The sequence below is a fragment of the Somniosus microcephalus genome, chromosome 33 (assembly GCF_052327205.1).
Source record: "Somniosus microcephalus isolate GS21.2 chromosome 33, FLI_Smic_1.0, whole genome shotgun sequence".
NCBI classification, from domain to species: domain Eukaryota; kingdom Metazoa; phylum Chordata; class Chondrichthyes; order Squaliformes; family Somniosidae; genus Somniosus; species Somniosus microcephalus.
The window spans coordinates 29,516,240-29,540,109 of NC_141019.1; the positions used below are offsets into that span (position 1 = coordinate 29,516,240).

Consider the following 23,870-nt stretch of genomic DNA (forward strand, 5'->3'; position numbering starts at 1 on the left):
GGTCTTTGATGATGGACCGTGACCTCCGTAAACAGCGTTTCTGGTATATGTGCTCTATGGTCGGTAGCCGGGTGATCGCAATAGGAATGGAAGTCAATGGGATGAGTGTTGAGAATAGCTGTGGAACAGTGTGCAGAGACAATCATTTCATCCTTGTTGCTAAATGAAGATCAATTTGCCTTTAAGGGGAAGCTAGATAAACACATGAGGGAGAAAGGAATGGAAGGATATGCTGATAGGGTGAGATGAAGTAAGGTGGGAGGAGGCTCGTGTGAAGCATGGACCAGTTGGGCAGAAGGGCCTGTTTCTGTGCTGTGCATGTTATGTAATTCTATGTAAAGTTTGCAAGGAAATACAATCCAAAAGGGAAAAGAATCTCCCCAGTGACGCTGTCTTTCTTTGTCTTAGGAGTTGAAGAGTCGCAGGTTCTGGCGCTCGGTCTTGGCAGAGCTGGTTGGTTCCCTGGTCTTGGTTTCGGTTATTTTGGGCGCCTCTGCCCCTGGACAGGAAGATGGAGTTCCAGTGCTGATGCAGGTGGCTGTAGCTGCTGGGTTTTCTGCTGTCAGCCTGATCCACTGTTTTGGAGAGATTAGCGGTGCTCAGGTAAACCCGGCTGTCACACTCGCGTTCCTGTGCACCAGGAAGCTGGATTTTCTCCAGTTTGTGTCCTATCTTTTGGCTCAGTGTCTTGGAGCTGTGATTGGATCGGGGATAATCTACATGTCACTGCCGATCAAGTCAACATCAAGGCATTTAGTCAACATGGTGAGTTCATTTACTATAATATTTTCCCTGTTGATTTACAATAGAGATGCATTTTCCCCAAAATGGAGAATGGAGCCCAAACAAAAAACAAAAAATCAATTCACCAGGGGTGTTGCAGACAAAACTTTGTTTTTTGGGAGATGGCTGCATTTAATGCCTATCCCTATTTGCCCTGAGAAGATGGTGAGTTTGCTAGGCCACTTCAGAGGGTATTAAGAGTCAATCATGTCTTGTGGACTAGAGTCACATGCAAGGCAGACCAGGTTCCCTTCTCTGAAGGACATTCGTGAACCATGTGGATTGTTACAACAACCTGGCAGCTTGCAGAGTCATTTTCCCACAAATTACCAGATTTATACAACTCACAACAGTGGGATTCGAACTCACAACCTCTGGGTTAGGTGGTCTAGTGCCCTTGTAAACTGCATTAACAGTCAAGGTCTTGGGTCCCTTGATAGCTACCATGCTAGAGAACTAGACCCTTTCACATTACACACATGTTTGCTGTTCGTGGTTCCTCTATGCATTACCGTACATCTATATCCACATTAAAACCCATCTGCCATATTTCAGCCCATCTACACAATTGATTCAGTCCATTCATCTGTTGTTAGCCCTTCTTTGCTTGATGAGTAAAACTGTATCAAAAGTTGACCTAGTAATATCTATGTTACAGCCACGCCAACCTTTAACCTTTAAATGTTTGATTGACTGACAAAATTGCTGTTGGAACTTGTTTTCAGCCAAATTGGGCACTGGCACCAGGGAGAAGAAGAAAACAAGTTAAGTGTTGGCATAGGGGGAGGGAGTGACCCAAAAGACTGCTCCTGTAGGGGCTGCAGGACTGCTTTCGACTAAAAGTCTTGTCAATCAGTTCTTGTTTCACCAGTCTGCCTGATCATGCATCCACCAGGACCACTTCTCTTTCCTCCTCTGCTTCCTTCTAATCAGGCATGGGTGCAGGCTCCCCCTGACTGCCTGGGTTCCCCTCTTCTAACGGCAAAATTGTAGAGAACACAGAAGACTCAAATGATCTTTGAGACTTTCTCAGAGTAAGGCCTCGCCTGATCTGTCCAGACATCAGAGGTGCAGCTTCAACATCCTGATAGCATATCCTACAAGAATTCAGGTGGAGGCACAAGTCTCACTATATTTCCTTTTGGTGCCCGTGTGGAGGTTCCAGACTGATGCTAAATAGCTAGGGATTATCTCTGGCCCCCATCCTGCTCCTTCAAAGAGTTGTGGCGCTGTTGACTGTTGCAAGATGAAAGCACCATGGCTGTTGCCACGGTATCTTGGAGTCACCCTCATTATTCAGTTATGAAGGTCCAAGGCCATCTGCATGTAGATCGAATGAAATCCTTTTCTATTCCTGTATGGCATGGAGTTGTTGTCTGGCACCCTGATAGCAACATGGGCGCCATCAGTGACACTTGACACTCTTGGGAACTCAGCCACCTGATAGAAGTGTTGGGCCTTCTCCAGCTGTTGTCTCCTTTCCATTGGGAAAGTGGGAAATGTGTTGCCCCTGGCGGGCAAGGCTGCAGTGACCCGTCAAACACATCAATGATTAATTTGATAAATGGCACTGGCACTGACTTGAAATGAGCCAGTAGCATAAACATTCAATGTGGTGGTGACTTTAACTGCAACAGGCAGGGCTGTCCCTGTGCTGGACGCTGACTGAAGGTCATGCTCCATAAGAACATAAGAAATAGGAGCAGGAGTAGGCCAATCGGCCCCTTGAGCCTGCTCCGCCATTCAATAAGATCATGGCTGATCTGATCCTAACCGCCAATCCACTATCACAGAACCATCTCCTGAATCTAACAGAATTAGACACACTAAATAGGAGCAGGATCAGGCTACACGGCCCCTGGGCCCGCTCCGCTACCCACAGGGCCATGACCGATCCGAACCTAGACTCATGTCCAAATTCCTGCCCGCTCCCCGTAACCCTTAATTCCCTTTACTTCTAGGAAACTGTCTATTTCTGTTTTAAATTTATGTAATGATGTAGCTTCTACAGCTTTTTGGGGCAGCATATTCCATGGACCTACCACCCTCTGAGTGAAGTAGTTCCTCCTCATCTCAGTTTTGAAAGAGCAGCCCCTTATTCTAAGACTATGCCCCCTAGTTCTAGTTTCACCCATCATCGGGAACATCTTCCCCGCATCCACCCGATCCAACCCCTTCACAATCTTATATGTTTCAATAAGATTGCCTCCCATTCTTCTGAACTCCAATGAGTAGAGTCCCAATCTACTCAACCTCTCCTCATATGTCCATCCCCTCATCCCCGGGATTAACCGAGTGAACATTCTTTGTACTGACTCGAGAGCAAGTATATCCTTTCTTAAGTATGGACACCAAAACTGTACGCAGTATTCCAGGTGTGGTCTCACCAATACCTTGTACAACTGAAGCAATACCTCCCTATTTTTATATTCTATCCCCCTAGCAATGAAAGCCAACATTCCATTGGCCTTCTTAATCACTTGCTGCACCTGCATACTAACCTTTTGAGTTTCGTGCACCAGGACCCCCAGATCCCTTTGTACTTCAGTACTTTCCAGTTTCTTGCCATTAAGATAATAACTTGCTCTACGATTTTTCCTGCCAAAGTGCATAACCTCACACTTTCCAGTATTGTATTCCATCTGCCAAATCTCTGCCCACTTACTTAGCCTGTCTATGTACCCTTGCCGGTTTTTTATGTCCTCCTCACTCACTACTTTCCCTCCCATCTTAGTATCATCTGCAAACTTTGATATGTTACACTCGGTCCCCTCCTCCAAATCGTTAATATAGATTGTAAAGAGTTGGGGACCCAGCACTGACCCCTGCGGAACACCACTAGTTACTGATTGCCAGTCTGAGAATGAACCATTTATCCCAACTCTCTGCCTTCTGTTAGATAGCCAATCCTCTATCCATGCCAAAATATTACCCCCAATCCCGTGATTTTTTATCTTAAGCAATAATCTTTTGTGTGGCACCTTGTCAAATGCCTTTTGGAAGTCTAAATACACTACGTCCACTGGTTCCCCTTTATCCACCCTATATGTTACTTCCTCAAAGAACTCCAGCAAATTTGTCAAACATGACTTCCCCTTCATAAAACCATGCTGACTTTGTCCTATTAAATTATGATTATCCAAATGTCCTGTTATTGTCTCCTTAATAATGGACTCCAAAATTTTACCTACCACAGATGTTAGGCTAACCGGTCTATAGTTTCCAGCCTTCTGTCTACTGCCCTTTTTAAATAAGGGTGTTACATTAGCAGTTTTCCAGTCTGCCGGGACCTTTGCCGAGTCCAGGGAGTTTTGGAAAATTATTACCAATGCATCCACAATCCCTACCGCCACTTCCCTCAAGACCCTAGGATGTAAGCCATCAGGTCCAGGTGATTTATCCGCCTTGAGTCCCATTATTTTACCGAGTACCACTTCCTTAGTGATTTTGATCGTGTTTAGCTCCTCCCCCCCTTTAGCCCCCTGTTTGTCCAGTGTTGGGATATTCTTAGTGTCTTCTACTGTAAAGACTGATATAAAATATTCATTCAGTGTTTTTGCCATCTCCATATTTCCCACCATTAATTTCCCGGTCTCATCCTCTAAGGGAGCAACATTTACTTTAGCCACCCTTTTTCTTTTTATATAACTATAAAAACTCTTACTATCTGTTTTTATATTTTTTGCTAATTTACTTTCATAATCTATCTTCCCTTTCTTAATCAAACTTTTTGTTATTTTTTGCTGTCTTTTAAAGTTTTCCCAATCCTCTATCCTCCCACTAGATTTGGCTACCTTATATGCCCTTGTTTTTAGTCGAATACTATCCTTAATTTCTTTACTTAGCCACGGATGGCTGTCTTTTCTTTTACACCCTTTTCTTCTCAGTGGAATATATTTTTTTTGGAAGTTGTAAAATAACTCCTTAAATGTACACCACTGATCATGTATCGTCTTACCCTTTAATCTATTTTCCCAATCCACTCTACTCAATTCCGCTCTCATACCTTCATAGACTCCTTTATTCAAGCTTAGCACGCTTGTTTGAGATCCAACCTTCTCACCCTCTAATTGAATATGGAATTCAACCATTCCAAGGGGATCCTTTACTAGGACATTTTTAATTAATCCTGTCTCGTTACACAGGACCAGATCTAAGGTTGCTTGCCCCCTGGTCGGTTCAGTTACATACTGCTCAAGAAACCCATCCCTAATACACTCAATGAACTCATCCTCAAGGCAGCCCTGCCCAATTTGATTTGTCCAATTAATATGATAGTTAAAATCCCCCATAATTATAGATGTTCCCTTATTACAAGCCTCCAGTAGACAGCACAACCTGCTGACTGCATCCCGGTTGTGTTGCAGGTAATCTCTTCCAATATACGTAAGTAGTTGCCCCTGGGTCGTATGATGTGATTCCTGGGCCATCTGTGGGGGGTGCCAGGTGCCTGCTTTGCACCTGCCTCTCCTCCCTCCTCAGGAGTTCCTTGTCTTTCTCCAAATCCAATACTGCCATTAGCAGGCCCAATGCAATGCGCATGGTCAATGCTGCTTGCCGCTGCAGGGGTGAACTGGTGTGCACCAAAGGAATGCTGAACTGAAGCAAAATAGCAGCAGGAAAAAAAACTCTAATGCACAAATTTCAGTTGCTCTAGTCAGAAACAGCGGTCAGAATGCGAGTCCCAATAACATGGTGGCTTAGCTTTAAGTGGTGGAGTTCTTCAATGAACAGCTTGCAGCTCTCCTAGTGTCTGTTTTATACAGGTGCCCAAGGCGGGAGTTGGGTTGGAGAGAAATCACCATGAACAGCTTCTGCTCCTGTATTGTTTAAGATGATCTATTCTTAAAAATCTTGCCTGTCCACAAACCTCACTTCCTGTTGTCACAGTTTTTGGTCCTTTCAGTGCCAGTGGCTCAGTGGGCAGCACCCTCGCTTCTGAGTCAGAAGGTTGTGGGTTCAAGTCCCACTCCAGAGACTTGAGCACAAAACTCCAGGCTGACACTCCAGTGCAGTGCTGAGGGAGTGCTGCACTGTCGGAGGTGCCATCTTTCGGATGAGACATTAAACCGAGGCCCCGTTTGCTCTCTCAGGTGGATGTAAAAGATCCCATGGCACTATTTTGAAGAAGAGCAGGGGAGTTCTCCCCGGTGTCCTGGCCAATATTTATCCCTCAATCAACATCACTAAAACAGATTATCTGGTCATTATCACATTGCTGTTTGTGGGAGCTTGCTGTGCGCAAATTGGCTGCTGCGTTTCCGATATTACAACAGCGACTACACTTCAAAAAGTACTTCATTGGCTGTAAAGCACTTTGAGGCGTCCGGTGGTCATGAAGGCGCTATAGAAATGTAAGTTTTTTTTAAATCAGTGTTTCCTATGGCACTACCTCTCATCGACTCTCCTCTACGCTATAGCATTCTCTAAATAGAATCGCTCCGGTTTGCTGCCCTCACTAATGCTCATGCTGCACATTTAAACAGCAACAAGAGCAGGTACGCTCCAGAGAAACCCCCTGGAAAATAAGCCCTCAATCTTCAATTAGACAAATAAAATCTACCAACAATACCACTCCTCAGTGACACTAAACAACAACTTAAAAATACTAATTTAACATGAATTTACCCAACTGAGGAGCAATAGAGTGAGATTGACTTACATGGGATCACATAGGATATACAACACAGAAACAGGCCATTCGGCCCAACCAGTTCATGCCGGCGTTTATGCTCCACTCGCACTTCCTCCCGTCTTTCCTCATCTAACTATCAGCATAACCCTCTGTTCCCTTCTCCCTCATGTGCTTGTCTAACCTCCCCTTAAATGTATCGATACTATTCGCCTCAACCACTCCCTGTGGTAGCGAGTTCCACATTCTCACCACTCTCTGGGTAAAGAAGTTTCTCCTGAATTCCCTATTGGATTTCTTGGTGACTATCTTATATTGATGGCCTCTAGTTATGCTCTTCCCCACAAGTGGAAACATTCTCTCTATCCACTCTATCAATGACTTAATGAGGGAGTTTGGTTTTAAACAGGAATTCAGTGGTAGATATTGATTAACTTTCAGTTGTTGATTCACAGAAACCAGCAACTAGTTTAAACCTGTAAGTGCTGAACTTGGGACTGAGTGACTGGCGGTTAGTTGTTAACTGCATAGTTACAGCTGATTAAGCTGGGAAAGGGCGAATCGAACACTGGCATTTGGCTACATCTTAAGCGGGATACGAAGAGGTAAACTAGTGAGAGCCACTTGAGCTGTGAGAGCACCCAAGTAACAGGAAATCAGAGTGTATAGATCAAGGGAATGCAGTGGGTGTTGTATATATATGGATTTTCAGAATGCATTAAATAAGGTGCCACATAAGAGACACATGGCGGGCTCAATAAAGAGCTCCACTAGATTACCACCCAGACGGTGAAGACAAAAATTGACGCCTTGGTATTAAAGGAAATATAGCCACACGAATCAATAAATGTCATGGGGAGAGAGCAAAGAGTTAGTTCATGTTTTTCAGGTTATTGGGATGTGAGTAGTGGTGTGCCCCAGGGATCTGCGTTGGGACTTCTTTTATTTTGAAACCATGGAAGTATACAGCACATAAAGAGGCCATTCAGCCCATCGTGCCTGTGCCAGCTCTTGGCTACAGAAACCGAAAACTAATCCCCTTGCCCACTTTCTCCCCATTGCCCTGTATCTTCTTCTGTTTCAGATGTTATCTACCTTTCGCTTAAGAGATCCAATGGTCTCTGCCTCGACTACTCCGTGTGACAAAGCATTCAATGCCCCAGTAACTCTCCACATAAAGAAATTTCTCCCAACCTCTCTCCTCACTGTCTTAGTGACTATTTTAAATTGATGGCCCCTCAACACTGACTCCCCAAGCAGAGGAAATAATCTTTCCCTATTCACTGCATCAAAACCCTTCATAGTTTAAAAAACTTCTATTAAATCTCCTCTTCACCTTCTCTGGTCCAGAGGAAATAGTCCCAGTACCTCACGTCTCTCCTCATAACGTTCGTCTCTCAACCCTGCCATCATCCTGGTGAATCCTCGCTGAACGCTCGCTATGGCTTTAATGTCCTTTCTATTATTGTGCGTCCAAAACCTCACACGGTACTCTCAACTATGGCCTAACCAATGCGCTGTGCAAACTTATCATAACCTCTTTACTCTTTGTGCTCTACGCCATATTTATAAAACCCAAAATGCTAATTCACTTTTTTATGGCTTTATCTACATACACTAGCACTTTCAGGGCATTATGCATTTCTCTGTTATGATTCTATAACATACAAGATCTATGCAAAGCATTTAAATACTCAGTCTCAATCAGTAGTTAGAAATTCTTCCCTCATTAAACAGACATGGTTTCATTTATGTATCCCAGGAGTCTCAATCTTAGATGATTTCATGTGTTTCCGAGCAGATCAACAAAGATGGAAATGCTGGCCAAGCACTTGCGATGGAGATAATTGCCACATTCCAGTTGGTTTTCACTATATTTGCTGTGGATGATCATCGGCGTAGGGAAGTGGGAGAACCTGGCAGTCTAGCAATAGCCTTCAGCCTGTCAGCAGGAATCCTGGCATCGGTAAGAACCATAAATGTCTGCTGCTTAGCCAGTGGTACTGTGCATGGCCCAAAAAAGCTTCCTCTACATCAAAGAGACATGCTTCCTCTATCGTGAATGGCAGAGGGTTATGAATTCTCACTACACACTGGGCCAATTAGTGCAATAAGAAGGTCCCATTGTTTTTGTGCTTTTGAAGACCAACTCTTATCTCGGTTTAGCACATAAGCTATGAGTTCTAGGCTTTTGAACTGTAAATGTCCATTGGAACCAGAAGACAATTCAACACGGAGCAGATAGAAGATATGGTTTGAGACCTCATTCTGAGTTCAGGGGGACCGTGTGGTGCAAGAGGTTAGCGCACTGTCCTTTCACCTAGTTCACTCCTAGCTCAGCAGCAAGGGCCAACATGGGGAATGTCAATCCAGGTCTGAGCATACATGGGCCCACAACACAAAATCGTCTCTAAGTTAGCAACGTCGTGCAGAGATGCCACGAGAATGGGCTGGCATAGGAAATGAAAAGTGTCACAGTGGTGCGGTTGCAGCTGTCCTTCTGATGCTTGACAAGAGCGACAAAAAATGTTAACCAACAGTTTTAAAGCATAAAACAGGGTAGTGAGGGATGGTTGAAAGCACCAGTAACCAGATACTTTCCTTTATAATATTTAGGGTTCTTCAGCAGACTATGTTTGCCCTTTAAGTATGGCAGCAGTGCTGGAATTGGTCTGTGTTTCCTGCTCAGTCACTAAAATCAGATCACATTTAATGGGTTATTTTTACGAATTCGTGCTCCCACCATCGAGCTCTGGAGAGCCAGAGTGCGTATCGGGAATTCAGGCAGGCAATCCCCAAGACTGCCCATTCTAGACAGACGGTGCTGGGGAACGGGCATCTAGATTCCCGCTACACACTGGGGCCAGGCGAAGCGTCATGACGGGAGCACAACATTTGTAAAATGGCCCCTTTAGCTCCGCGGAGACCAGCAGGTTTCACTGATTTGTGGTGTTTGTTTATTTTCTGCAGGGTAAGTTCTCAGGAGGCAGCCTGAACCCCGCAAGATCTCTTGGACCAGCGGTAATCACCGGATTCTGGGAGCATCACTGGGTAAAACAAAAGTTTTCAAATGCACACTGCAAATGCCTTCGCTGGAGCTTTGCAGCCATTACACCACAGACAAGCTAGCAATAACATTTTTCAAGAGAAATGTCAAAAGAAAAGCTCTGTGCTCGTGCAGTTAAAGGAATTGTGTGCGATAAGCCCCATGATGGTTGCATCCTCGAGCGTTCTTAGCAAAAATATTCATTTATCTTGAATTCTGAAATATGTTTGGCACGGAAAAGTAGATGTTTACCTCAGGATGGCTGTGCTGCCAATCCACTGTTTCTGAGGTAGAGGAAGCGCTCAGACATGATAGGCTAGATTTTCTGTATCCCTGAGTGGAATCTGTGCATTGTGGGTTTTACACTCAAATGAACTAGGTAATGGGTCGTGGTTATGTTACTGGACAAGTAACCCAGAGACCTGGACTAATAATCCAGAAACTTAACTGGACCAGCCACATAAATACTGTGGCAACAAGAGCAGGTCAGAGGCTGGGTATTCTGCGGCGAGTGTCTCACCTCCTGACTCCCCAAAGTCTTTCCACCATCTACAAGGCACAAGTCAGGAGTGTGATGGAATACTCTCCACTTTCCTGGATGAGTGCAGCTCCAACAACACTCAAGAAGCTTGACACCATCCAGGACAAAGCAGCCCGCTTGATTGGCACCCCCTCTACCACCTTAAACATTCACTCCCTCCACTTCCGGCGTACCGTGGCTGCAGTGTGTATCATCTACAAGATGCACTGCAGCAATTTGCCAAGGCTTCTTCGGCAGCACCTCCCAAACCCGCGACCTCTTCCACCTAGAAGGACAAGGGCAGCAGGCTCATGGGAACACCACCACCTCCAAGTTCCCCTCCAAGTCACACACCATCCTGACTTGGAAATATATCGGTCGTTTGTTCATCACTGCTGGGTCAAAATCCTGGAACTCCCTCCCTAACAGCACTGTGGGAGTACCTTCGCCACACGGACTGCAGCGGTTCAAGAAGGCAGCTCACCACCACCTTCTCAAGGGCAATTAGGGATGGGCAATAAATGCTGGCCTTGCCGGCGATGCCCACATCCCATAAAAAAACAAAAAATCCCACTGTGGCAGTTTGAGATTTTGAATTCAATTTAGAAAATTTGGAAATAAAAAGTTGTTATAAAAATGACCATGAAGCCGTTAGATTCTCGTAAAAACCCAACTGGGTCACTAATGTCCTTTAAGGAAGGAAGTATGTCGTCCTTAGCCATTCTGGCCTATATGTGACTCCGGTCCCACACCAACATGGCTGACGCTTAAACTGTCCTCTGAAGTGACCTCGCAAGTTGTATCAAATAGAAGAAGGTCCACCACCACCTTCTAAGCACAACTAGGGATGGGCTTTGCCAGCAAACAAACAAACAAAATTGCAACAAGCAAAAATCCAGAAAGCAGGAATGGAAAATGCAGCAATTCAAAATCCAGGGATGGAAGTGCAGAAAAACAAAATGCAGAAATTGAAAATGCAGCAAGCAAAGCACCGTAAAGCAAAAGTGCAGCAAGCAAAGCGCCGTAAAGCAAAAGTGCAGCAAGCAAAGCGCCGTAAAGCAAAAGTGCAGCAAGCAAAGCGCCGTAAAGCAAAAGTGCAGCAAAGCAAAGCGCCGTAAAGCAAAAGTGCAGCAAAGCAAAAGTGCAGCAAAGTAAAAGTGCAGCAAAGCAAAAGTACAGAAAAGCAAAAGTGCAGCAAAGTAAAAGTACAGAAAAGCAAAAGTGCAGCAAAGTAAAAGTGCAGCAAAGTAAAAGTACAGCAAAGCAAAAGTACAGCAAAGCAAAAGTGCAGCAAAGCAAAAGTACAGAAAAGCAAAAGTACAGCAAAGCAAAAGTGCAGCAAAGCAAAAGTACAGAAAAGCAAAAGTGCAGCAAAGTAAAAGTACAGCAAAGCAAAAGTACAGAAAAGCAAAAGTACAGCAAAGCAAAAGTACAGAAAAGCAAAAGTGCAGCAAAGTAAAAGTGCAGCAAGGCAAAAGTGCAGCAAAGTAAAAGTGCAGCAAGGCAAAAGTGCAGCAAAGCAAAAGTACAGCAAAGCAAAAGTACAGCAAGCAAAGGTGCAGAAAAGCAAACGTGCAGCAAAGCAAAAGTACAGAAAAGCAAAATGCAACAAATAAAATTCCAGAGATCAAAATCTAGCAACACACCTTTTAAGTACTCAGTTCCCCAAAGGCCAGAACATGTCTGCCCTTTGTCTCCTGTACCATTTTCTAATGGTGAATCAAGCGCACAACACATTCCTGGTGCAAAAATCAGGAAATCGTTCACTCAGGTAAATACTCCCCATTTGCATAGCAATCATGGCTTTAATGAAGCTCTCGCACATTTTATATCAGGACACTTTGGGCTATCTGGAAGATCGAATGCAACACAAATCGATCGCGTCACCTGCTTGTTCTGTGCTCGTGGCTGAAAAGTGTACTCTGGTGTTTCAATCCCTGGCCTTGGTCGCCCGGCAGCCTTTGCTCAACAAAGTGCAGTTTTAAGCCTGATTTAAGTTTATTTCAAAAACTGATAGAGAAGCAACTCTGGTCGCTCAGAGGATAAATGCACACCCCAGTGGTGCACTGAACCAGATGCACCATGGAAGTCCCAGGTTCAATCCTGGATTGTGCTAAATTAGCTGATTTTAGCCTTGTAGTGGGGGAGTATGTGCCTTAGTGCCCCTTTGTCAGGAGGGGGGGGAAATAATCCAGAGTTTCCGCTCCTGATCATTATTCACTGAACTCTGCTGAAAAGTGCAAATGTGTGGACACCAGGTGAGGACAGAACTGCCTGGAGTTTGATGGGACCATGGTGAAGGGGCCTGCCAGCATTTACTGTCTGCCTTCATGTGCTAAGAATGGCGACTTCGTTGAGGTGCTGGAAGGTTGCCAGGGCATGTGGAACCCAACCCCATCATGAGTCAGTGCCTGAAGAGAGAATTATTTTTAAAAGCCTGTTGGAGTCAGCTAGGAATTTCATTCCTAACTCAACATTGCCGGGAATTTCCTCGGAGACAACTAGATATGTTTTTGGAGAGAGAAAGGATTGAGGGATATGGTGACAAGGTGAGCAGTGGGACTGTTGTTTGAAAAAGTGACAAGCTTGTTGTGCCAAATGGCCTTTCCCTATTCCCATCAAAATCTCTGTTAAAGGAACAATACTGAGGAAGAGGTACATTCAATAAGATACTCACCCAAAGGATGTTTAAAAATATAATTTACTTCCCTTGCCTGATCAGTTAGAAACATAGAAAAATAGGAGCAGGAGTAGGCCATTCGGCCCTTCGAGCCTGCTCCGCCATCTCAATACCATATTCCCGCTCTCTCCCCATACCCCTTGATGCCTTTTGTGTCTAGAAATCTATCTATCTCCTTCTTAAATATATTCAGTGACTTGGCCTCCACAGCCTTCTGTGGTGGAGAATTCCACAGGTTCACCACCCTCTGAGTGAAGAAATTTCTCCTCATCTCAGTCCTAAATGTCCTACCCCGTATCCTGAGACTGTGACCCCTCGTTCTAGACCCCCCAGCCAGGGGAAACATCCTCCCTGCATCCAGTCTGTCTAGCCCTGTCAGAATTTTATACGTTTCAATGAGAACCCCTCTCATTCTTCTAAACTCGAGTGAATACAGGCCGAGTCGGCCCAATCTCTCATCATACGACAGTCTGCTGAAGATCTGCCAACTGGCTGGGGCTTGTGCAGAGTGCTTCCTCCACAGTATTGCTCTCCTATAAAGGTTTGAGGTCATCCAAAACTCGGCTGCCCATGTCCTAACTCGCACCAAGTCCCGTTCGCCCATCACCTCTGTGCTCGCTGACCTACATTGGCTCCTGGTTAAGCAGCGCCTCAATTTCAAAATTCTCATCCTTGTTTTCAAATCCCTCCATGGCCTCGTCCCTCCCTATCTCTGTAATCTCCTCCAGCCCCACAACCGCCCCCCCTCCCCCGAGATATCTGCGCTCCTCTAATTCTGGCCTCTTGAGCATCCCTGATTATAATCGCTCAACCATTGGTGGCCATGCCTTCTGTTGCCTAGGCCCTAAGCTCTGGAATTCCCTGCCTAAACCTCTCCACCTCTCTTTCCTCTCTTTCCTCCTTTAAGACGCTCCTTAAAACCTCCCTCTTTGACCAAACTTTTGGTCACCTGCCTTAATTTATCCTTATGTGGATCAGTGTCAAATTTTTTGTCTTAAAATACTCCTGTGCAGCGCCTTGGAATGTTTTACTACGTTAAAGGCGCTATATAAATACAAGTTGTTGTTGTTTATGTACTGAACACCTTTTTCTAATTTCAAGTTGTTTGCATTGCAGTCCCTTTTGGTTGCCTTTGGGTTTATTGCTAATGTTACCCTCTGCAGTATTTACATTTTGTTACTGTTACTCCAGAGTTTGGAGCATTTATTCTTTTAAAGTATCATTTCCCCATGTGGTGAGTTTTCAGCCCAAGTCATGAAAGAAGTGCCAACACACATACAATTTCTCCTACCAGGGCAGAAAGTGAATTGGAGAGAGAGTCACTGATGTAATAAAACTCACTACGCACTTGGTTTGAGTATAAACATAGAAACATAGAGATAGGAACAGGAGTAGGCCATTCGGCCCTTCGAGCCTGCTCCGCCATTCAATGAGATCATGGCTGATCTTCGTCTGAGATCATAGCTGATCTTACCAGTTCAGTACCCCGTCCCCGCCTTTTCTCCGTAACCCTTAATCCCCTTAGCCTTCAGAAATATATCCAATTCTCTCTTGAAAATATTTATTGAATTAGCCTTCACAGCCCTCTGTGGCAGGGAATTCCACAGGCTCACCACTCTTTGAGTGAAGAAATTCTTCCTCATCTCTGTTTTAAATGATTTGCCCGCTATTTTTAGACTGTGGCCCCTGGTTCTGTGCTCCCCGGCCATTGGAAACATTCTCTCTGAATTCAGCCTGTCCAGGCCTGCCATAATTTTATATGTTTCGATGAGATCCCCTCTCAATCTTCTAAACTCCAGTGAGTACAAGCCCAAACTATTTAATCTCTCTTCGTAGGCCATTCCCGCCATTCCAGGTATCAGCCTGGTGAATCGCCGTTGCACTCTTTCCATGGCAAGAACATCCTTCCGCAGATGGGGCGACCAAAACTGTACACAATACTCCAGATGCGGTCTCACCAGCACCTTGTACAGCTGTAGTAAGGTATCCCTATTCCTATACTCGAACCCCCTTGATATGAAGGCCAACATACCATTTGCCTTCTTAATCGCCTGTTGCACCTGCATGCTCTCCTTCAGTGACTGGTGCACAAGAACACCCAGGTCCCTCTGCACTTCCCCATCTCCCAATCTATTGCCATTTAGATAATAATCTACCCTCCTGTTTTTACCCCCAAAGTGGATAACCTCGCATTTATCCACATTATAGTGCATCTGCCACGTATCCGCCCATTCCCCCAACCTGTCCAAATCGCACTGTAGCCTCCTGACATCCTCATCAGAGCCCACCCCTCCTCCTAGTTTAGTGTCGTCAGCGAATTTGGAAATATTGCATCCAATTCCCTGATCCAGATCATTTATATATATTGTGAACAGCTGGGGTCCCAGGACAGATCCTTGCGGCACCCCGCTGGTCACTGCCTGCCACTCCGAAAACGAGCCGTTTATTCCAACTCTCTGTTTTCTATCCGCCAGCCAGTTCTCTATCCACGTTAATACTTTGCCCCCAATCCCATGAGCCTTAATTTTGCATGATAATCTTTTGTGTGGAACCTTATCGAAGGCTTTCTGGAAGTCAAGGTACACCACATCCACTGGCTCTCCCCCATCTATTTTACCAGTTACTTCCTCAAAAAATTCCAGCAGATTAGTCAAACACGATTTACCCTTTGTAAATCCATGTTGACTCTGTCCGATCCTTTCCCCATTTGTCAAGTGCTCCGCTATTTTATCCTTAATAATGGACTCTAGCATTTTGCCCACAACCGATGTAAGGCTTACTGGTCTATAATTCCCTGCTTTCTCTCTACCCCCCTTTTTAAATATTGGGGTAACATTAGCTACCCTCCAATCCACGGGTACTGTTCCCGAGTCAATGGAGTTCCGGAAGATGATCCTTAGAGCATCTGCTATCTCCAGGGCCACCTCCTTAAGTACCCTAGGATGTAGTTTATCAGGCCCCGGGGATTTGTCGGCCTTCAGTCCCCTCAACTTACCCAACACCATATCCCTAGAGATACTAATTTCTGTCAGCTCCTCCCTCTCATTAGTCCCTATGTTTGCCGATATTCCTGGGAGGTTATTTGTGTCCTCCTTTGTGAATACAGAACCAAAGTATGAGTTTAATTGGTCTGCCATTTCCTTATTCTCCATTATATATTCTCCCGAATCGGACTGCAAGGGACCGACTTGGGATTTTACCAGTCTTTTCCTCCTGATATACCGATAAAAGCTTTTGCAGTCTGTCTTTATGTTTGCTGCAAGTTTACTTTCGTATTCTATTTTCCCCTTCCTGATTAATCCCTTTGTCCTCTTTTGCTGTATCCTGTACTGCCCCCAATCTTCCGGTCTGGTGCTTTTTTTTGCCAGTTGATATGCCCTTTTTTTTGATTTTATGCTGTCCCTAATTTCCCTCGTTATCCACGGTTGAGTCACCTTTTTAGGTTTATTTTTATGCCAAACCGGTATAAACATGTTCTGGAATTCTTCCATTCTATCTTTGAATGCTTGCCATTGTCTATCCACTGTCAATCCCCCCAGAAACACCACCCAATCAATCTTACCCAATTCCCGTCTCATACCCTCGTAATTCCCTTTATTTAAGTTCTGGACCTTAGTCTCTGATTCAATTTCCTCACTCTCCATCTCGACTGAGAGCTCGATCATATTATGATCGCTCTGACCCAAGGGGCCTCGTACAAGAAGATTGCTGATAAGTCCCTTCTCATTGCACAATACCCAGTCTAAAATGGCCTGATCTCGAGTCGGCTCCTCGACATATTGGTCCAGATAACCGTCCCGAAAACATTCCAGGAATTCCTCCTCCTCAGAATTTTTACTAATTTGGGTAGTCCAATCAATATGTAAATTAAAGTCACCCATGATGACAGCTGTGCTCTTATCGCACGCTTCTCTAATTTCCCTTTTTATGCCTTCCCTCACCTCCATATTACTATTTGGAGGCCTATATATCACACCCACTAACGTTTTCCTCCCCTTGCTATTTCTCATTTCTACCCATACAGATTCCGTTTCATCCGAGTTAATATCCTTCCTTTCCATTGCATTAATCCCCTCCTTTACCAGCAATGCTACCCCACCTCCCCTACCTTTTTGCCGATCCTTCCTAAATATTGTATATCCCTGGATGTTAAGTTCCCAGCCTTGCCCACCCTGCAGCCACGTTTCTGTAATCCCAATCAAATCATACTTGTTTACCTCTATTTCCACAACTAATTCATCCACCTTGTTCCTAATGCTTCTAGCATTAAGATACAAAGCCTTCAGGCTTGCTTTTTTCACACTCTCATTATGAATTAGTTTGGCCCTTTGTGTTTCTCTCCTTTGCTTATTGCTTCTCACCTTTCTACCATCTATTTCTGACTTCATATGACTTCCCTCTTTTCCACTACCTAGGTTCCCATCCCCCTGCCAAATTAGTTTAAATCCTCCCGAACCGCCCTAGAAAATATTACCCCGAGGACATCGGCTCCCTCACAGTTCAGGTGTAGACCGTCCCCTTGGTACAGGTCACTCCTCCCCAAGAACTGGTTCCAATGCCTCAAGAATTTAAATCCCTCTCCCTTGCACCACTGCTCAAGCCACGCATTTAGCTTATCTATCTTACTCTCTCTAAACTTATTAGCTCGTGGCACTGGTAGCAATCCAGAGATTACTACCTTTGAGGTCCTACTTTTCAATTTAGCTCCTAACTCCCTAAATTCAGCTTGTAGGACCTCCTCCCTCTTTTTACCTACATCGTTGGTACCTACATGTACCACGACAACTGGCTGATCCCCCTCCCCCTTCAGAATGCTCTGCACCCGCTCCGAGACATCCTTGACCCTTGCACCAGGGAGGCAACATACCATCTTGGAGTCTCGGTCTCGGCCACAGAAACTCCTATCTATCCCCCTTACAATTGAATCCCCTATCACTATAGCCCTATCCCTCTTTTTCCCGCCCTTCTGTGCAGCAGAGCCAGTCATGGTGCCCTGAACCTGGCTGCTGGTGCCTTCCCCTGATAAGTCATCTCCCCCAACAGTACCCAAAACGGTAAACCTGTTTTGGAGGGAGATGACCGCAGGTGACTCCTGCACTACCTTCCTGCCTTTACCCTGCCTTTTGGTCACCCATTTACTGTCTGAGCTAGCCTTTACCTGCGGTGTGACCAACTCACTGAATGTGCTATCCACAACATCCTCAGCATCGCGTATGCTCCAGAGTGAGTCCATTCGCAGCTCCAGCGCCGCCATGCGGTCCGCTAGGAGCTGCAGCTGGACACACTTCCTGCACACATAGTTGTCAGGGACAGTGTCCCTGATTTCCCACATGGCACAGGAGGAGCATGACACGGGTCCGAGCTGCCCTTCCATGACTTAACCCTTACAATACCCTTTTATTTACTACGATTTAGCTTAATTATTGAATTCTACTTAGAATAAGTTTGTGAAAGTACTCACCAACCAGTCACCTACCTGTTTTCTGGTGTTGTATTTTCACTGCCGCCTCCTGTCCTGGAACCTTTTCCACCTAGGTTAGGCTCCTGAAATAAAATAAATTGAACCTACCTTTTCAACTTCCCCTAACCCCTAAAAGGTTAGAGGAGGTGGAAGGGTGGGAGACACTACACTGTAGTGTTTCGGGTTTAGCAACAGCTCCACCTATATAAGAGTTACTGGCCTCCTGCTCTCCCGACTGCACCAGCTGTGAAAGAAAAAGCCCGCGAAAGGTGAGCTTTTAAACTCACCAGTTACTGGCCTCCTGCTCTCCCGACTGCCCCCGCTGTGAAAGAAAAAGCCCGCGAAAGGTGAGCTTTTAAACTCACCAGTTACTGGCCTCCTGCTCTCCCGACTGCACCAGCTGTGAAAGAAAAAGCCCGCGAAAGGTGAGCTTTTAAACTCACCAGTTACTGGCCTCCTGCTCTCCCGACTGCCCCCGCTGTGAAAGAAAAAGCCCGCGAAAGGTGAGCTTTTAAACTCACCAGTTACTGGCCTCCTGCTCTCCCGACTGCCCCAGCTGTGAAAGAAAAAGCCCGCGAAAGGTGAGCTTTTAAACTTACCAGTTACTGGCCTCCTGCTCTCCCGACTGCCCCAGCTGTGAAAGAAAAAGCCCCCGAAAGGTGAGCTTTTAAACTCACCAGTTACTGGCCTCCTGCTCTCCCGACTGCCCCAGCTGTGAAAGAAAAATCCCGCGAAAGGTGAGCTTTTAAACTCACCAGTTACTGGCCTCCTGCTCTCCCGACTGCCCCAGCTGTGAAAGAAAAAGCCCGCGAAAGGTGAGCTTTTAAACTCACCAGTTACTGGCCTCCTGCTCTCCCGACTGCCCCAGCTGTGAAAGAAAAAGCCCCCGAAAGGTGAGCTTTTAAACTCACCAGTTACTGGCCTCCTGCTCTCCCGACTGCACCAGCTGTGAAAGAAAAAGCCCGCGAAAGGTGAGCTTTTAAACTCACCAGTTACTGGCCTCCTGCTCTCCCGACTGCACCAGCTGTGAAAGAAAAAGCCCCCGAAAGGTGAGCTTTTAAACTCACCAGTTACTGGCCTCCTGCTCTCCCGACTGCACCAGCTGTGAAAGAAAAAGCCCGCGAAAGGTGAGCTTTTAAACTCACCAGTTACTGGCCTCCTGCTCTCCCGACTGCCCCAGCTGTGAAAGAAAAAGCCCCCGAAAGGTGAGCTTTTAAACTCACCAGTTACTGGCCTCCTGCTCTCCCGACTGCACCAGCTGTGAAAGAAAAAGCCCGCGAAAGGTGAGCTTTTAAACTCACCAGTTACTGGCCTCCTGCTCTCCCGACTGCCCCAGCTGTGAAAGAAAAAGCCCGCGAAAGGTGAGCTTTTAAACTCACCAGTTACTGGCCTCCTGCTCTCCCGACTGCCCCAGCTGTGAAAGAAAAAGCCCCCGAAAGGTGAGCTTTTAAACTCACCAGTTACTGGCCTCCTGCTCTCCCGACTGCCCCAGCTGTGAAAGAAAAAGCCCCCGAAAGGTGAGCTTTTAAACTCACCAGTTACTGGCCTCCTGCTCTCCCGACTGCACCAGCTGTGAAAGAAAAAGCCCGCGAAAGGTGAGCTTTTAAACTCACCAGTTACTGGCCTCCTGCTCTCCCGACTGCCCCAGCTGTGAAAGAAAAAGCCCGCGAAAGGTGAGCTTTTAAACTCACCAGTTACTGGCCTCCTGCTCTCCCGACTGCCCCAGCTGTGAAAGAAAAAGCCCCCGAAAGGTGAGCTTTTAAACTCACCAGTTACTGGCCTCCTGCTCTACCGACTGCACCAGCTGTGAAAGAAAAAGCCCGCGAAAGGTGAGCTTTTAAACTCACCAGTTACTGGCCTCCTGCTCTCCCGACTGCCCCAGCTGTGAAAGAAAAAGCCCCCGAAAGGTGAGCTTTTAAACTCACCAGTTACTGGCCTCCTGCTCTCCCGACTGCACCAGCTGTGAAAGAAAAAGCCCGCGAAAGGTGAGCTTTTAAACTCACCAGTTACTGGCCTCCTGCTCTCCCGACTGCCCCAGCTGTGAAAGAAAAAGCCCCCGAAAGGTGAGCTTTTAAACTCACCAGTTACTGGCCTCCTGCTCTCCCGACTGCACCAGCTGTGAAAGAAAAAGCCCCCGAAAGGTGAGCTTTTAAACTCACCAGTTACTGGCCTCCTGCTCTCCCGACTGCACCAGCTGTGAAAGAAAAAGCCCCCGAAAGGTGAGCTTTTAAACTCACCAGTTACTGGCCTCCTGCTCTCCCGACTGCACCAGCAGTTACTGGCCTCCTGCTCTCCCGACTGCCCGCGAAAGGCTTTAATCAACTTGTTTCAGAACATGGAAGTCTAGTTGTATTTCACTAGCTCCTTGTCTTACAAAATGTCCCTGCCAAGCTGGGGCCGACGCCCGATTATTTATACTCCTTGGACGGCGCCACCAGCTGGCCGTCCAGCGTTATTTCATAAGTAGTTTCTTGACGAGATTTATAACAGTCACCATGACTTTCTCTCCTGTACCACCCATAGTGTTGGGTTATGGAATGAGATTTGAGGGACCTGGGACCAATCTAACACCATCCGTTCAAACATTCCCACAACAAAGGTCAACTTCAATAATGTGAGGTTTGTGTTCGCAGACCTCCATGCCAGCCCTGGATTCTAACTCAGGGGTGCTCAGTAACAGGTGTACATAGTTGTTAATGAAATCACTTATTCCAGTAGCTTGGTTGAAAATGAACAATGTTCACCCTAACAGTAGCTATTAGCTTAAGCTAACCGTGGCATAACTATTGCATAGATGTGCCACCACATAAAGCAGTGAGTGCTAACAATATTAATAGCAACTTTCTATTCATTGTTCTTGCAGGTGTACTGGATTGGCCCTCTCCTTGGTGCTGTCCTGGGTGGCATTTCTTACGAGTTCTTTTTTGCCTCCAGCGCCTCCCAAGAAAAGCTCATTGCCTGTATCACCTGCAAAGATATCGAGATTGTGGAAACCGCCAGCGTGTCCCGTTCATCGTTACTGACGGTCACACAGTCTGCAATGCGAGCGAAACAGACTGCAAAAGTGCAGGACCACAGTTAAAGTTAACATTATACATTTGTCTACTTACCTATATAGATAGCCTGACTTTAAAGGGATTGCTTTCTTGAATCTGTGCTAGAACATCAGAACATAAGAAATAGGAGCAGGAGTCGGCCATTTGGCCCCTCGAGCCTGCCCCGCCATTCAATAAGATCATGGCTGATCATCGACCTCAACTCCACTTTCCCGCCCGCTCCCCATAACCCTGGACTCCCCTGTAGCTCAAATATCTGTCTATCTCCGCCTTGAATATATTCAATGACTCAGCCTCCACAGCACTCTGGGGTGGAGAATTCCAAAGATTCACGACCCTCTGAGAGAAGAAATTCCTCCTCATCTCCATTTTAAAAGGGCGACCCCTTATTCTGAAACTATGCCCCCTAGTTCTAGATTCCCCCACGAGGGGAAACATCCTCTCAGCATCTACCCTGTCGAGCCCCCTCAGAATCTTATATGTTTCAATAAGATCACCTCTCATTCTTCTAAACTCCAATGAGTATAGGCCCAACCTGCTCAACCTTTCCTCATAAGTCAACCCTTCATCTCAGGAATTAACCTAGTGAATCGTCTCTGAACTGCCTCCAATGCAAGTATACCCTTCCTTAAATAAGGAGACCAAAACTGTACGCAGTACTCCACGTGTGGTCTCACCAATACCCTGTACAGTTGTAGCAAGACTTCCCTACTTTTATACTCCATCCCCTTGCAATAAAGGCCAACATTCCATTTGCCTTCCTAATTACTTGCTGTACCTAAATGCTAACTTTTTGTGTTTCATGTACAAGGACCCCCAGATCCCTCTGTACCGCAACATTATGTAGTCTCCATTTAAATAATAATTTTCTTTTTTCTTTTTCCTACCAAAGTGGATAACCTCACATTTTCCCACATTATACTCCATCTGCCAAATGTTTGCCCACTCACTTAACCTATCTATATCCCTTTGCAGGCTCTTTGTGTCCTCCTCACAACTTGCTAACCCACCTATCTTTGTATCATCAGCAAATTTGGCTACAGTACACTCGGTCCCTTCATCCAAGTCATTAATATAGATTGTAAATAGTTGAGGCCCCAGCACTGATCCTTGTGGCACCCCACTAGTTACCGTTTGCCAACCGGAAAATGACCCATTTATCCCAACTCTTTGTTTTCTGTTAGTTAGCCAATCCTCTATCCATGCTAATATATTACCCCCAACCCCGTGAGCTCTTATCTTGTGCAGTAACCTTTTATGTGGTACCTTATTGAATGCCTTCTGGAAATCCAAATACACTACATCTACTGGTTCCCCTTTATCCACCCTGCTCGTTACATCCTCAAAGAACTCTAGTAAATTTGTCAAACACTATTTCCCTTTCATAAAACCAGGTTGACTCTGCTTGATTGTATTATGATTTTCTAAATGTCCTGCTACTACTTCCTTAATGATGGATTCTAGCATTTTCCCAATGACAGATGTTAGGCTAACTGGCCTATAGTTTCCTGCTTTTTGCCTCCCTCCTTTCTTGAATAGGGGCGTTACATTTGCAGTTTTCCAATCCGCTGGGACTTCTCCAGAATCCAGGGAGATTACAACATGGTTTGTCACAAAAATTAGCATATGGAAGTTGATTAGTGTTAGCACCCCTGATGGTTCTGTTGGTGAGTGCGCTGGCTAGTGTAGGTACTGATCCATACAGACCAGAAAGTTCCAAGTTCAAATCCCCAGTGTGTGCTGGGTTAGTTGATCTCACCAGACCAGCCAGTTGGGGCACTACTGTTAGTGTCAGGGCTCTTGGGTTAGGTAAGGGCAAAATATCTGCCAGGTTCCTGCTCCTGTTCATTGACCTCCTGCTAGAAAGGTGGGTTGCAATATCTGCCACGGTTGAATGTCCCACTAACAATGCCCCTTAAGCACTGACTATGCCTGTGCACAAATATGCTGACCTCGCTCGATAATGCAAGGTCAGCTCGTTTAAGTACTTTTCTGGTGCTCTTGCTGTACAGTTCACGGTGTGCTAGCTTTTGGCAGGGGGGCACAGCTATAATATTGGTCAACAACAGCCAGTGAAGGGCCCTTGGCTACGTGTGGAGTACCAGCAGTTTTTTCCTGGCTGAAGGGGAAAGGTGGCAACAGGGAGTGGGAAGGGCCAACAAGGTTTTTTTAAACAAATAAATAGGTCCTCCTGTTCAATGCATGTTCCAAATAGGGGCTGTACAACTGGAGTGCTCCGGTCATATCGCTGGGAAGCTCCCAAATTTAAATAAAATATGGGGCCTTAATGAGCTTTGTGCACAGCTTGTGTGTTGGCGAGCCCCACGGGCGCACTAGATGCATCAGGTGTGGGGTGGGCCGCAGGCCTCCATGCATGTACGCCATTGCAAGAATGGCCACTGGGGTGAGATACAAGGAGGTTGCTGATGCCCATGGAACCATATCGCAGGACTGTGGAACCATATCCCTGGACTGTGGAACCATATCTCAGGACTGTGGAACCATATCCCAGGACTGTGGAACCATATCGCAGGACCGTGGGACCATATCCCAGGACCGCGGAACCATATCCCAGGACCGCGGAACCATATCCCAGGACCGCGGGACCATATCCCAGGACCGTGGGACCATATCCCAGGACCGTGGGACCATATCCCTGGACCGTGGGACCATATCCCAGGACCGTGGGACC

At 46.0% G+C, this 23,870-nt stretch overlaps 1 protein-coding gene across 1 annotated transcript; it reads left to right on the forward strand.

Annotated features, from left to right (window-relative positions):
* Positions 1-405: 405 nt before the first annotated feature.
* Positions 406-23,021, forward strand: LOC147097066 (aquaporin-4; the record flags this gene model as incomplete). Its single annotated transcript, XM_085972866.1, is given in 4 exon segments — positions 406-765; positions 8,217-8,381; positions 9,386-9,466; positions 20,986-23,021. Coding segments are annotated over 4 exon segments (825 nt in total), but the record flags the coding sequence as incomplete, so codon positions are not given.
* Between the last annotated feature and the right edge of the window lie 849 nt (positions 23,022-23,870).